Source organism: Bos taurus, chromosome 2, assembly GCF_002263795.3.
Source record: "Bos taurus isolate L1 Dominette 01449 registration number 42190680 breed Hereford chromosome 2, ARS-UCD2.0, whole genome shotgun sequence".
Taxonomy (NCBI): domain Eukaryota; kingdom Metazoa; phylum Chordata; class Mammalia; order Artiodactyla; family Bovidae; genus Bos; species Bos taurus.
The window spans coordinates 43,518,038-43,533,931 of NC_037329.1; the positions used below are offsets into that span (position 1 = coordinate 43,518,038).

A 15,894-nucleotide genomic window follows, 5' to 3' on the forward strand; every position below is an offset into this window, starting at 1 on the left:
GAAAATAAAATGTGTGATGAGTCATTAGTACTTATTCATTTTTAGTTCTTTAAAGAACTGTAGGAAATGCTGTGGTATGCTTTTGAGGATGGAGAATCCCAGGGACGGGGGAACCTGGTGGGCTGCCGTCTGTGGGGACACGACTGAAGTGACTTAGCAGTAGCAGCATAATTCTTAAACACTATACAGAGGAGCTAAAATTACAGGTTCTCTGTATAGCCTTATTTTGCATCTATGTCATGTTTTAATTACTGGATCTCTTTCATTAAATCCTGTATTAGGATAAGTGCAACTCCTCATGGTGCCTAAGATCACCAGTCACCTTAAATGCCACAGCCAATAGCATTATTGCAGTCTTCATTGCATAAGAATGTAACGTTTACTTCTCTTGATGGTTTTCTTTTATCTTAGTAGTTTCCCAAAGGATCATTTGGAGTATTGTTAAAACCAGGGGTTGTTGAGCCTCACCCTCAGAAATTGATTCAGTAGATCTCTTTCAAGTTGTACATAGACCTTTTAAAGGAAGTAGAGCAGCAGAGGAAGATTACTGAGCTGAATGTCTGTCGCAGAACCAATAGAACATGCTTTTGCCTGCGTGTGTGCTTGTTGTGTTCAGTCACCAAGTCATGTCCCCCCAAGGACTGTAGCCTGCCAGGCTTCTCTGTCCAATTATATTAGTAGTAATCAGAAACCATGCCAGACACATACTAACGTGATACAAAGCTATATTTTAAGCTTAAGAATCAGATTAAATATTTTAGGCTGAAGCCCAGATTAAAGGTAGGGGCAAAATTAGACTGATGTTTTGATTAGATAGTTCAGGGTTAAAGACTAGCTTTTCTTTGGTAAGAGAGACCAGTCAAGATGGAAGGAATGAAGAAAGAATTAAAAGATGGAAGTATTCTGTTACTAAGTAAAATCTTTGAAGGTTTATTCAAGTATATATGAGTAGTTATATCATGGACAATATATAAGGAGACCAAAAACAAGGAAGGAGATGAGGGAAAAGAGATTATTGAGTTGGACTGAGGTAGTGAGTGGTGTTGAACTAGTCATTTTGTTGATGGTCATGATCTGGGGAGAAGTTACGACTAGCATCTAATTGGATAGAGGCCAGAGGTATTGATAAACGTTTCCCAATGTACAGGATTCCCATCCTGCATTGTGCCCCCGAAAAGTTTATGAGCTCCAAGAAGTCATTAGTGCCAGCGTTGGGAGCTGCCTTCTCTAAACATAAGGCCTAATGTGTTCTGGAGGATTTATTTTTTTATTTAATTTTCTAAGAGGAAGATACATAATTTTACTAAAGCAATACAGTCAGAGTTTGGAGAACTAGGACTTAACCCCCATGTCTGATTTTAAAACCTATTCTTTTTTTCCATATTACTATTATAACTTAAACATAAATTTTTATAGGCACACTTTATTATTATTTTTACTATTTGCCTACTTTCAGGGAAACATATTGACTTCAATACTCTGCAATTTTCAGATGTCCTTCTTCCTGAAAACCAGCCTCAGCCATCTTTGAAGCAGCTTGCTTTTCATCTTGTCCCCATCCTTCCCAAGATGGGGTTAGTAAATACTGGGTCAGCCACAAAGTTTGTTTGGGTTTTTCATAGTATCTTAGGAGAGACCTGAAGAAACTTTTTGGCCAACCCAATAAAAGAGAGTAAAAGCCATACAGTTTTAGCATAATGGTTTTCAAACCTGAATTCATATCAAAGTTATCTGGTGATCTTTAAAAAGTAAATTATAAGTATCTTTATTTTAATTCATATTTTAAAAGGAACCTCAAGTGATTTCTAATTATCACTCAAGTTAGATTGGCTGTTGAAACAGTGGTGGTGGTAGTAGTTTAGTTTCTAAGTCATGTCTGACTTTCAACCCTGTGGACTGTAGCCCACCAGGCTTCTCTATCCATCATACTTCCCAGGCAAGAACACTGGGATGAGTTGCCATTTCCTACTCTATCATTACTGGAGTAGATTCAGTGTCAGAATGCTATTACTTATCAGATCTTCGCAGCCAAGAAGTAAAACAGAAATACTAGCAAAGCAGATATGATAGAGTAGATTCTTTAGATACTAGAGAGCATCTTTGAAGATGGTTTCCAAGCTATTTTAAGGATTCCACAGAGGGAGAAGTGTGATCACTAAGTGATCACATAGCAGGGGTGTTGTTAAGCTCTCATTTATGTTGAAGGGTAAGGATGAAAGGATAGAAATTTTAAGTTTGAGAAAGAATTTTGGATATAGAGACTGAATCGACATGCTTATTCCCATTTGGAGAGAAGTGGGGCTATATGTCTGGTATCATTCACGGCAGTGCTATTCAATAAAAATTTGTATGCCACATACATGATTGTAATTTCTTATTAATTTAACTAATACTAATTTTAGTTACCTCTTATTTCACCCAGTATACCTAAAATATTTTCATTTTAACATGCAACCAATATATATTTTGGTAATAAACCTTCAGAATCATTGTGTGTTGTATACTGCTGGCACATCTCAGTTCAGAGTCATATTTCATGATACTTAGCAGCTGCATTTGACCAGCGACTGTGGTATTGAACAGTGCAGGTATAGGAATTTTAGGAACAAAATTTGTACCATAGTTTAGGGACATTTATAGCATTAAATAAACTCTATAAGGATTTCAGGAAGCAGAAAATGTGAAAATTGCAGACTATTGAAGTCAATATGTTGCCCTGAAAGTAAGCAAATAGTAAAAATAATAATAATAAAGTGAGGCTATAAAAATTTGTTTGTTATAACAGTAATAGAAAAAAAGAAATAGGTTTTAAAATCAGACATGGAGGTTAAGTTCTAGTTCCCTAAACTCTATGTATTGCTTTAGTAAAATTATATATCTTCCTCTTAGAAAAGAAAATTAAATAAAAAATAAATCTTCCAGAACACATTAGGTGTTATGTTTAAAAACAAAAAGTACATTTTACAGTAAAAGTGCATGTACCTTCTTTAGCCTCATTATTTGTAATAATAAACAGTGCTTTGAATTTACTTGTATACATATTTATAAACTAGAAATGATGATCTGTCTTAAAGGGGCACATAAACTGAAGTCTGTAAAAGTAATGCACACCTTTTGTCTGAAGTCCAAAATAGTTTATGTAAAAGCAGATTTTACTTTCATCAAAGAGCAAGTATCAGTTGCACTTAAACACATTTGTGATAACACTGGTGGAAGAGTTTTATATATTGCTGTTTTTAACATATATTTTTATTCATGTTATACCAACATTTCCAAAGTCCTTAAATATGGCTTTTGAATATGTAATGAGTTTGTTGTTGTTGTCCCTTTCCCCCAGATATTTTTAGATGAACTGCATGAACATGGACAACTGCATTCTATGTCATCTTGGATGGAATTGTATCCAACAATTAGTTCTGACATTAGATTCACTAATATGCTTGGTCAGCCGGGTGAGATTCTTCTTTTTCCTAAATTGTAGTTATAATAGTTGGAACGGGCCACAGGGAAGGGTGGTTGTGTTTGGGGCATGGGGTGTGCTTTCTTTTGTTTTATAAACAAAAAAGTAATTGCAGCTCTTTGATTAGAGCTAGCTTTTGACTTCTTTAGTTTTTTCATTAGGATCAACTGCACTTGACCTTTTCAAGTTTTATGTTGAGGATCTTAAAGCACGTTATCATGATGAAAAGAAGATAATAAAAGACATTCTGAAGGTAAATATATACTATTAACTTTTAGTCTGGGGCATATTTTTTAAAATAATACTATGTTCTTTTTGTTACTAATATTAACAAGATTTCTGTTTTTTAGGATAAAGGATTTGTAGTTGAAGTAAATACTACTTTTGAAGACTTTGTGGCAATAATCAGTTCAACTAAAAGATCAACCACATTAGATGCAGGAAATATTAAGCTGGCTTTCAATAGTGTAAGTTATCATTCTTACTGTTATAAACAACTAGATTAATAAAACAGTTCTTAGTACATTTGGCTAAAGATACTTAAGTTGTATGTAAACTCCTGAAATTAGGGAATAGGAATAGTATTTTACAGAGTAGTGGACACTTTCAAATAAGGTAACAGATAATATACTTAGATGGTGAGTGATAGTAAATTCCTTTGCTAAAATTAATTGGCCCTTACCTTATAGATGATGGGAGAATAATGAATTTAACACAAGTTAAATTGTACTATATATATATAAATATGTTTTCTAAAAGTTACTAGAAAAGGCAGAAGCCCGTGAACGTGAAAGAGAAAAAGAGGAGGCTCGGAAGATGAAACGAAAAGAATCTGCATTTAAGAGTATGTTGAAACAAGCTACTCCTCCAATAGAATTGGATGCTGTCTGGGAAGATGTATGTATACTTACAAATTTTTTCCTTTACAGTTGAAAATAAAAATCTTTTTCTTTCTCATAGCTACAGAGATAAACTGAAGTTATTTGAAGATTGTGAACTCAGCTGTGATGGCATTTAGAAATACTGGAGGAATGGAAATAAAGACTGAGAGGGCTGGGCTGCCAGTTTTCACTTGCTGTTTTTTTAGTCATATTGGTATATTTTTCTCAGTTTTCATATTTTTATTGCATATCTGAATTTTTCAGATCCGGGAGAGATTTGTAAAAGAGCCAGCATTTGAGGATATAACTCTAGAATCTGAAAGAAAACGAATATTTAAAGATTTTATGCATGTGCTTGAGGTAATTTTAGTTATATTGTAATTGGCTGATATATTTAAAAATATGTAAAACATTTTTTTTAATCGAATTTAGAATGATCAAAGTGTTCTTCCTAAATTATACTACTTTTATACAAATGTACTTAACTATCTGGGATGATTAGGGAGTGGTTTATTCTATAGGAACTGCTTTTAAATGAAACACACTAGGCTTGCATGAGAAGGTAAAGATCTATTTAGTGAAGACAATTCATATGTTTCATATTTATATAGTGTTACAGAAATTCATCAATTTAGGAGTCACATGGAATGATTAATAAACCTGTAAAGAACTTAGAATCTGTAAAGCAGATATAAAACAGTTTTAAGCATATTTCAAATATTATACTACATTAGAGGTGTTGGAAGCTCGGGAATGTTCTGAAAAATAGTAAGTTTTTGCTAAAACAAGTAATGATAAAATTACAAATTATTCCACTAGCTGAATTAAGGGTATTTTGATGAAGATTTCAGGTAATCACTTATAGATAGTAAACATGCTAAATTGACCAATAATAATTATTATTTGGTGCCCATGTTATGCTTAACAAATATTACATATACGAATGTAATCCTCACAGCAACCCTGTGAAGTTACAGATGAGCAAACTGAGGCCAAAAGGAAAAGTAATTTGCTGTGAAGGGATTCCAACATAGGCTTTTGACTCTAGGGCCAGTGCTTTTACCAAATATGCTTTGCCATGAGTTTTGGACAAACTTACACTTCACAGCGAAGTGAAGTTAGCATATACTTATATTTGTAATGTTCATGGTCTTTGGGAATAGCAGGTAACTTAATTGTTGACGATTTCTTAGGATTTATTGTCCTTGATAAGTATCAGTGTTGACAACAGTTTGCTCTGTTAACAGGCCCCTTGTACCATATGTTGTCTCTCAGCTGCCTTTAAATCTAGTGCTATTGGCCTGTAGATCTTTTCTACTCAGATCAGCAGCATCTGCATTACCTGTAAACTTGTTAAAAATACAGAAACTCAGGCCCCATTGGCAGAAATGTATCAGAATTATCATTGTCACAAGATTCTTAAGCACTGGAATGTACATTTAATTTTGAGAACCTTTGCTGTAGTGTAGTGTGTTAATATTTTCCCCCAATTCAGGAATGTCCACAACAAGATTCTTTCATGATCTGTGCTGGTAAAGTGATGAGGTCATAAATGGAGCTGATGACCACATAGGGAAGAGCTGAACATACCAGAAAAGGATTTGGACCTCAAAAACGGGCCTTGAGGTAGAAAAGGAAGAAGAGTTAACAATTAGTGACATAAAAAGTGAGAGTCCCTGAACCAGATTTTCCCTTTCCACTTATTTGTAAACTGATTTATTTCCAAATTCTTAGATATGTTTGGGAGTAGGGAACTTTTACTGCAGCGTTTCCCCTCTCCTTCTAGCCTGATCATTGTTCTAGTAAGAGTTAAAATCCATAGAACATTTCCTTTTTTGATTTCACGTGTAGTTAGATTGCCTTTGGATATCTTAAGTTCGATGAGGAAGGGAATGCTCCTTGAAAAGAAAGTAGATTTTGTATTCAATTTCTGAGACTAACCTCCTTTACAGATGGCTCTGGGGTAATTCTTTATTTCAGTGCTGAACTTAGCTCACTGACAAAAGCCATGTTCATCAAATAAATAAAATGTAATTATATTTCATTGTTTTTGAAAGTAGTGTGACTATTCTGTAGATACATACCTTTATAGAGGGTATCAGTTGTCCCCACTGTACCCACACCATTCTCATTGCTGTAAGAAGTATTTTATTAATACTTTTAAACGTGTGTTTAGATGTGAAATGAGTGCGTATAGGATAGTTAAAATGTTCTCTTCACTTTAAGTGATAGTAACTCTTTGCACAGTTTCAAGTTGGGAAGTACATTCTAAAAATGCAAAATGAATGTCGTTTTTACTCTAAAAAGAACTTACTTGCAAAACTATTAAAAATTCTCTGTGATCTGTTATCTAAAGTGTGAGCTTCTGTAATTTTTTTCTTTTGCCTCTGTAGCATGAATGTCAACATCATCATTCAAAAAACAAGAAGCATTCTAAGAAATCTAAAAAACATCACAGGAAGCGCTCCCGCTCTCGATCAGTAAGAAAGTTTATTTAAAATGGTACCATAAGTATATTGAAGTATTTGTTAGCATCATTATGAATAAAATTGTTTATGTTGTGTAGGGGTCAGATTCAGATGATGATGACAGCCATTCAAAGAAAAAAAGACAGCGATCAGAGTCTCGTTCTGCTTCAGAACATTCTTCTAGTGCTGAATCTGGTAAACATAATTTTAACTTGATTAAAGTCGTTGGCATTTGGATGTCCTCAAATTCTGACACTTTTCTTTTCATGCTGCTTAGAGAGAAGTTACAAGAAATCAAAAAAACATAAGAAGAAAAGCAAGAAGAGAAGACATAAATCAGTAAGCAAACTCTTGATTTTTATACTGCACCTAAGCTTTTGCCCTTAGCTTTCTCAGTGGCAGTAGACATTTCTGCTTGGTCCTATGCAGAGTTTAGGTGAGCACCTAAACTCAAGAGTTTCAGAGTTGTGGTTCACCTTAATCTTGCAATAAAATCCTTTGGTGAACTTGAAACAAATAATAATAAACAGCGTTAGGATTCCCACTCTGGTTTTTTATATTAATCTTAGAGAAAGAGCCAAGTGTGTGTGTGTGTGTGTGTGTCACAGCTGTCTTAGAGAAAGAGCCAAGTGTGTGTGTGTGTGTGTATGTGTCTCATAGCTATCTTAGAGAAAGAGCCAAGTGTATGTGTGTGTGTGTCGCATAGCTATCTTAGAGAAAGAGCCAAGTGTGTGTGTGTGTGTCTCAGCTATCTTAGAGAAAGAGCCAAGTGTGTGTGTGTGTGTGTTGTGTGTGTGTGTCATAGCTATCTTAGAGAAAGAGCCAAGTGTGTGTGTGTGTCTCATAGCTATCTTAGAGAAAGAGCCGTGTGTGTGTGTGTGTGTGTGTGTGTGTGTGTGTGTGTGTGTCTCATAGCTATCTTAGAGAAAGAGCCAAGTGTGTGTGTGTGTGTGTGCGCATCTCATAGCTATTGTTGAGAACCACAAGTTTAAACAACTTCTCTTCTATTCTTGGTTCTTGGTCTTAGGTACACATCAAGATATACCTAATCTTAGGGATGAAGGTACACCTAATTTAGTGACCCATTTTTAGTGATAGTTTACCCTGTCAGACTGTCATCTTTCCCATAGGAAAGACCAACTTGCTGCCATGAATCTTTGGAATGTTTTAGATTCCTTAAGGTTATCAATTCAGATTTCACCACTCTAGGAATACATAAATACTGTGTTAAATGTGGGTGTTCTTAAATATTACCAATATAAGGGTTTTTTTCCTAATAGCATTTTGATAAAGTAACCATTTTAACATTGTCTTTTATTTGCAAAGGACTCTCCAGAGTCAGATGCTGAAAGAGAAAAGGATAAAAAAGAAAAAGACCGGGAAGGCGAAAAAGACAGAACTAGACAAAGATCAGAATCAAAACACAAATCACCTAAGAAAAAGACTGGAAAGGATTCTGTAAGTATTTAGAATTCTTCCTCTTTGTATCTACCAGTTAGCTGCTTTTCACACAAAGCAGTTTTCTAATGTATGTCATTTGTGTGACCCAATTTAAGCATCCTAAATTTCATATTCATTAAAAAAATAACGTGGCGTTCTGTCACTGTTGTTTAACCCACTAAGAAAGAATATGTTGTTCTAGCTTTGTACATTCTCATTAAGAAATGCCAATGGATGTTTTCTGCCTAATTTAAGAATATAAAATTTAACAGATGAAACTCAAATTGGGTTTTCCCTTGATATGGCATCATTGTAAATCCTGTTTCAATAGGTAGCTTTCCAACAGCTTTTAGAAATAATCATTGAGAGGAAAGAGGTGAGGGCAAATAGGGGGATATTATAAGCCAAATCTAGTGTTTTAATATCGAATTACATAGTCAGTCCTTAGTTTCCCCCATATGTATGTGTGTGGCAGAGCATATGACACATGCCTTCTTCACCTTGCTGTTCATGCCACAAATGCTGTGGGCTTAGCAAGCATAATGCCTCTGAGCTACCAACTGAGAGTTTAAGCTGTGTAGGTAAGTCCTCGTCCTCCCTTAGGATTTTCTCCTTGGGTGGGAATAGGGTGGAGGGGTGTTTGTTTTCAAACAGCACTGAAGAGTCTGATGCACATCTTTGGTGAGGAATGATTATTTCCTCTGTATTTACTTAGCGACTTAAGTGTCCTTGCTGCTGCTGCTAAGTCACTTCAGTCATGTCTGACTCTGTGCGACCCCATAGACGGCAGCCCACGAGGCTCCCCCGTCCCTGGGATTCTCCAGGCAAGAACACTGGAGTGGGTTGCCATTTCTTTCTCCAATGCATGAAAGTGAAAAGTGAAAGTGAAGTCGCTCAGTCGTGTCTGATTCTTAGCGACCCCGTGGACTACAGCCCACCAGGCCCTCCGTCCATGGGGAGTGTCCTTACATTAGATTAAATGGGATCCCTGAAGGGTGATAGAAAATATAGGTGAACAATCAGCTTTTCAAGAGTTGAGTTCCTTCTCAAAGTGTTTTGTGTGGTTTTTGTTGTTTTTAAATTTTTTCCAGCCTAACTTGTCCTCATAACTCTGGGTACAATATAATAATGCTCAAAAGATAATACTTTAGTATAAAAATACAGGATAACCTAGACTCTGAAAAATTAATGAAGAATACTTAGGAAATGAACACCCAGCTTCCATTAAATGGAAATAAGATGTTTCATATTCAGTTATGTAGAAGGGAGGAAAAGAAATGGATACATACTATTCTCCCTGATGTACATATTAAACTGAAAGTAAACACCTTAGAATGGAACTCTCCTAAGAGAACTGTCTCCCCTGGTTACTCCCCAAATAACCAGGGAGTATTTGGTTAATTTGGTTAAGGCTTTTGGGAAAGAAATCAGTCTTTAATCAGTCTGTGATGCCTTAGTTTCTGTGGAAGAGAATCCATGTAGATTTTGTGTTCTTTTTTCAAAGGTTCACTACTACTTACCCTTTTGAGTACTGACACAATCGTATTCACTGTTGTTTTTCAGGGTAATTGGGATACTTCTGGCAGTGAACTGAGTGAAGGAGAATTGGAAAAGCGCAGAAGGACCCTTTTGGAGCAACTGGATGATGATCAATAAATTATACCAAATATGTTTACAGTATGATTTAAAGTCTAATTCAGACCAGGGACTCTATTTTAAGTTCAATTGAAATAACACTGGGTTTTAATTATATCACAGAAAAAAAAAAAAAAAGTGCATTTAAGTATTGTTATTGTGGACTTTATAAAAGCAAAGGAAATTGAAAATAACTTTTGATTCTGTATCAAGAATCATATTTTCATACAGTCATAACTGTCTGTCTGTGACCCTTTCATAGGGCACTGCAGGATGGATTAAAGGTGGCAATTTACTGATAACTGCAGGTGTCTCTACTTTATTCTAAAGTGTAAGTCATGAGGTGATTTGATTTACTTTATAGAAGCTGGATTTTGAAGATATAATGGAAAAATTTTGATATCTAGTAGTACAAAAAAAAGCACCAGCAACTGATATACTGCTTTTTTGTGCACTACCCAACTGGTTAAAGATGATATGATCTTTTATGGTAAACTCAGAAATAGTGTTCATAATGGAAACCTGGTAGACCCTTAACTATAGTGGTGCTGCTCAGCACTGCTATAATAAAGCCACCATTATTTTTTATGGAACATCTGAATACATTTTGAAAAGGCTACTGTGAGGGCATTATTTTGAGGTGATGTTTAAAAAGTTAACATCAAATCAAATTGTAAATTAGCTTAAATATATTGCCTTAAGGACCTACTAAAGAATGTGCCACCGAACTTAAAGTGATGGCTGCAATATCCTTGTCTAAAACAAATCAATGTTGACTTCAGCAATTTCTTTAACAGTTTTTTTTTTTATCCGAACTTTCTCTTGCTTTTTTTCATTGAGGAAGTCTTTTACCTTCCCTGCTCACTGAGAAGTATTGACTTCGTGGTACACATTCTAAAGCATTTCTGATTTGAATATTTTTGTACATTTTTATCAATTATTAAATCTTCTCTTCTAGTGTGTACTAGTATTTATTTCTACTGCTCAGCTCTAAAAAAAGGAAAAGAAAAAAATTGTATGATTCTTTAAAGGTTAAGATACTAAACCCCTAAAATTTTGCTTTATCTAATCCACATAGCCAAGTTACTTTCCTTTTTTAATATTTAAGAATATTATAAATCATACAGGCCCCTGTATTTGTTTTTGATCTATGAATTTCCTACAGAATACTTTAAGAAAGGCAATGGTTTGAAGCGAGAATACTTTTTACATGCTAACTTTTGAAGGTTGGTAATGTAATTTATACTATTTTCCTTCAGTGCAGGAGATTTTTTTTAAGTAAATAAATTTAGCACATAGTCTTTGGTATTACCTTAGGTATTTTTTTATTTTGGGCATTTGGGGCAATCCTAATTCACGTTGGGATTTGGAAGAACAAAAAGTTCATTTTCCCTTCACCATCCTAATCAATTTGAAAGTGGGACAGACTGGGATGACTTTTCTCATCTCTGCCCCCTATGTTTCAATTAAATCTAGTATCCACTCTTGAAAGCCGCAGGGGAAGGCTGGGGGGAGTCCTGAACTGGGGGGAGTCTCAATGCCAAGTCATATTTCTGCTGTGAAATATGACATGACTTTGTAGAAAGTAAAAACCACTATCTTCAACAAATGCGAAGCCAGTTTCTTGCTTGACGTTAGTCTCCTATTGTATATTAGAACCACAACATATAACAACTTTATCAACAGGCAAGTTGCCTAGACTTAATGTTCAGAGGCCCCTTCATAATAATAGTTAATATTGTTTATCATGTCAAAAAAAAACAGTTGACCTGGACATCAAAGTAAAATATGCATATGATATTGGCAGAAATACTGGTGGTGTTTCACAGAATTTAGAATCTGTAAAACTTCCATGAATCATGATTTTTTAAAGTACAACTTGAAAGTTTTTAGTTTTCCTATTAAACTATTGATGTGATTTAGCATGTCCTTAAATTAACTTTCTGTATTATAGAGATACTGTCTTATCACAACTTCAGATTCCCATAAGACAGTACAAACTCAAGTTCCCTTATTGTTCCAACCATGAAAATTATTTGACCCAAAAACAAAGCTAATGAGTTGTAAAGCAAAAATACAATGTACTTTTTATAAAGTATGTAATTGAAGTGACTATAATACTGTAGTGATCCCATCAAATGGCATTAAGTTGCCAGAAAGATACTATGGCCTGGGATATAGGTGATGGGTAGATTTTATTAAAATAAGAGTTATGTGTGAATATCTTTAATCCATTTGATTAGGTTTCTAAATCTTCAGTCTAATAAAGTTGAAATGTCATAGAATATTGGTTTTAATAGAGCTGAACAGTTATGTTCAAAATGTGTTCAAACAGAAAGTATGTTTATATTCAGATAAAGGGAATTTATACTTTTCAGTTAAGCCTCAGACTTAGGTAAATGTTAAGGGCTTATCTTCCCTCATTATCATTAATATTAATGAACTCTTGGATTAAATTCAGTAATATATTTAATATGCTTAATAATCAAAAATAGGACTTCAAATATTCCTTCCAGTATTTAATTCCTATGTGGAAAAATTGAATTGGTATAAAAAGTTAATGATATATGAAGAATTCTTTGCACCTCTCCCAAGTGTATTTAAGCAACATAAAACTTTTAAATAAAAGCAGTGGTCCCAACATTTTTAATACAGTGATGCCATTTCATTATCATTACCCAAAGGAGCGTCAGCCTATAGATCATTCATGTGTTTCAACAATGAAAATAATTTTTATGCCTCCCAGTAAATCTGAAAATGCTCAAAGTATCACAGCCATTTCATCTTGATTTTTGCTAATTGCACCCCGTTTACAACAATAGTATGAAAGGGGTTGGCCTAGAGTAAAGCAGTCTTTTAATTCACAGTGGTAAGACTGTAAAACTTTCAAAATCTGTATACATTTTTCTGAAAAGAAGATCCATAGTTTTCATTGAGTTACCAGGGGGCCTGCATCTTGTGTTAAGAATCATTTGCCTAGGTGATCCTGGTTTTCTTCCAGTGTTAATGGTCAACTGAGTGCTGACTAGGCAGCCACTTTTTATTTTTGCATCCAGATAGGGGTAACTCCTTTATTTAAGGATTATTTAAAACTTGGATACTATTTGAGAGAGCAGTTTCTAATCAAATAGTACCCAGCAAAGAGTAATTAATGCATTTTAAAAAATGAGTTTATAGGGTGTTCATTATGTAACTTAAATGTAAACTGCAAAGCTAAAGAACTAAATAAACACTTCTAAAAGCAAAATCAAGGCAAAGCACATTAATTCCTTACATCTTAAATCAGACTTTTTCTTTTCCCTTGGGGAAGTCTCTCTCCCAATAGCAGGTCAAATTTTCTTTTACATTTTCTAGGACTCATTTTACATAAAGGAAAAGCAAAATAACATCCCAAGTAATTTTCATGGAAATGCATTCTAAGTTATAGTTTCATTCTATGGTTCTAGTAATGGTGTATAGCAGTCTAATAATACTTACCTTCCTTATTCTTACCTTGCTGTTAAGTTTTTCCACCGTTTTGATGTAGATGGTGGTCAGATTCCTTGGGGGCAAGGATTTGTGTATCACTCACTGTCATGCGAATTAGAACAGTGCCTGGCACATAGTAGGCATTTATTGAGTGAATGTAAAATAAAATATCAGTTGACAGATGTACTCATCCAGCATCCATGGTACTTGTCATCTGTATTAAAGGGCTTGAAAAAGCATCATGGCAATAAACCATACTGAACCCCAAACTAATTGAAGTACACTGAAGATACATTCTAGTGACTGTGCCTCAGTCTTAACTGTTCCTTCAGAAATGTCCACTTATTATATATGAGAACATACAACTTTTCATGTGGTTTTTGAGTAGGAAAGGCAGTCTCTTGTGATGATTTGAAACATACCTTCATATCATACACACAATTCTGTTACAAGGGTAGTCGTTTAAAAGTAGTAACTTTTGAGGAGCTAACATTTAGCTAGATCAGAGTTGATCTAAAGGCCCTAATTAGACAAAACAAAGTTCCTATTTTAAGTTCTGAGAACTAATCATTTCAGGCCATTTTTGACAAAAAGGTGAATAATGGTGACAGGGCATGTATACACTTAAGTGCTACTGGAGCTAACTTAAAGATGAGTTAGGAAGGGGAAGATTTTGCTCCAGTTATCCACATAGTCTCCCTAGCCCTCCAAACCATACTTTCTGGCTTAAATTTCTTAATTGCAGTGAATTTTTTATGCTTTTTAAAAAATCACTATATAAAAACTGTTCTTGTGAGTCAGTATGATCTAGTTCAAGGCCATCTCATCATTATTAGTGATAGATACTTGACTGTTAATTTGATGGTAATTTGTCCTAGGTTTAAGGTTGATATTTGCATTTGAGGGGAACTAGCTCACCTCCAGTTTTTATTCAGACTGAAACAAAGTGGCTGTCTAATCTCACATCATATTCAAACTAAGCCATTTCTTGATGCCCCTCTTTTATGCTGTCTTGGGGGGTATCTAAATGTGGTAATTATAATCTTTTTTTTTTTTTTTGGTCCTGCCTGCAAACTTTTTTGGTAGGTGTTGCTCTCTTGCCTACCTCTACAACTAAACTGAAGACTTGTTCTGAAAGGTGAGTAATAACAAGGAACAAGGTTTCTACTTTGTGTTTGTACTTAACAGATTTTCTCTTCTGTTCATATATTGTTCTGATGTAAAGAACTTCAATTATATAAAAGGTAGACCTTTTGTAAATAAATATAATTTATTAGAAAAATGACATCTACTAAATTGGATCTGTGTCAGCCTTTTCCTTTAAGCACTGTTGTATGCAGCAGTTCTGTGCTGTGCGCTGATAGATGCCCACATTCTGTTTTCTCAATGTTAATACTTGCTTTTCTTTATAAAAAGTTAGACCAAAAAAGTATATCAGCATTTGTCCATGCATTTGTTTCTTGCTTCAGATTTTTTTCTTAGCAATAGTTGGAGTATTAGTTTAGAAAAAGTAGAAGATTAATCCTTTGGCACAAAGTGGGCTGATAGTATATTTGTCTGTGCACACATTTCTGATAAAAACAATGTATTAGGGCTAAGAATTTCATTTTATCAAATTTAAAATTAATAGATGTGAATTATAAATCTAGTATTGTGAAAGTATATTTCACAGTGTAAAATTAGGTGATTCTACAAAATCCAGTATGTTGACCCAGCAGAGTCAGTGGTGGATGTCAAGTTCCATTAACCGCTGAGCACTGTTGAGTGAGCAAGGTTGCTGGACATTCATTGCAGTGTCATTGGCAGTGACTTTTATTGGATTAAGATACAGTTTTAGTCACAAAGATTGGGAGTGAAAAACAAAGAGACTTACCTCTGAGGCATTAGAAAAATATTTAAAAATTGGTGCTACTGATACATTTCCAAAACCTAACCATATCTACCTCATTTTAACTTATTGCTCTAGTTTACTCTTGAAAATATCCTGACAGAATATTAATGACCTGATTTCCTTTACCATGAGGCACTTCTCCTGGTACAAAACAAACAAGAGTCTTAATAATTGCAAAATTTTAACTTTTTTCTGTTTTAAAAGTTTCAGCTACAAGTCTACCTTGGGAATATTGCAAGTTTGGTTCCAGATTATCACAATAAAGACTAATTTATGCCCCTTTAAGTTGTTTTTTAAACCACTTGGACAGTTTCTTAAATTATAAATTTCTTTACTTCGCTAAAAAATATACTAAATGAATATACTAAGAATATACTCTGATGACTTTGAATTCCAAATATCTGTGCATGCACAAGTGTTTCAGGTGCTTGGTGCCTGTCTGCAATCCACTAGTAGACTGAGTATATGCAACATCCTCATGACAACAAATGTTGAGAGAGGCAGTATCTCACCAAAAAAAGAGTGCTTTTTCTCTGGAAGGGATAAATTCATAACTAGGATTCTGGAGATACTAATCTCAATGCTAAAATACTCAATACTAAAATCTGCTTGGTTTCTACGTTCCAAACAGCAAGTGACCAGGAGTTCTGT

General features: G+C 34.5%; 1 protein-coding gene across 10 annotated transcripts in view; it reads left to right on the forward strand.

Moving 5' to 3' along the window:
* PRPF40A (pre-mRNA processing factor 40 homolog A) overlaps positions 1-10,844 on the forward strand; it is a 58,580-nt gene extending 47,736 nt beyond the window's left edge. For 6 of the 10 annotated variants that reach the window (XM_010802061.3, XM_010802064.3, XM_010802065.3 and 3 more), the window contains 10 exons: positions 3,338-3,452; positions 3,610-3,713; positions 3,811-3,927; positions 4,220-4,357; positions 4,606-4,701; positions 6,735-6,821; positions 6,908-7,004; positions 7,087-7,148; positions 8,136-8,267; positions 9,813-10,844. In XM_010802061.3, coding sequence (XP_010800363.2) covers positions 3,338-3,452; positions 3,610-3,713; positions 3,811-3,927; positions 4,220-4,357; positions 4,606-4,701; positions 6,735-6,821; positions 6,908-7,004; positions 7,087-7,148; positions 8,136-8,267; positions 9,813-9,905 — 1,041 coding nt within the window. In that variant the 3' untranslated portion in view covers positions 9,906-10,844. The remainder of the gene's footprint in view (positions 1-3,337; positions 3,453-3,609; positions 3,714-3,810; positions 3,928-4,219; positions 4,358-4,605; positions 4,702-6,734; positions 6,822-6,907; positions 7,005-7,086; positions 7,149-8,135; positions 8,268-9,812) is intronic. The other 4 variants (XM_003585746.6, XM_059878289.1, XM_002685353.7 and 1 more) reach the window with 1 other exon arrangement.
* Positions 10,845-15,894: the final 5,050 nt, after the last annotated feature.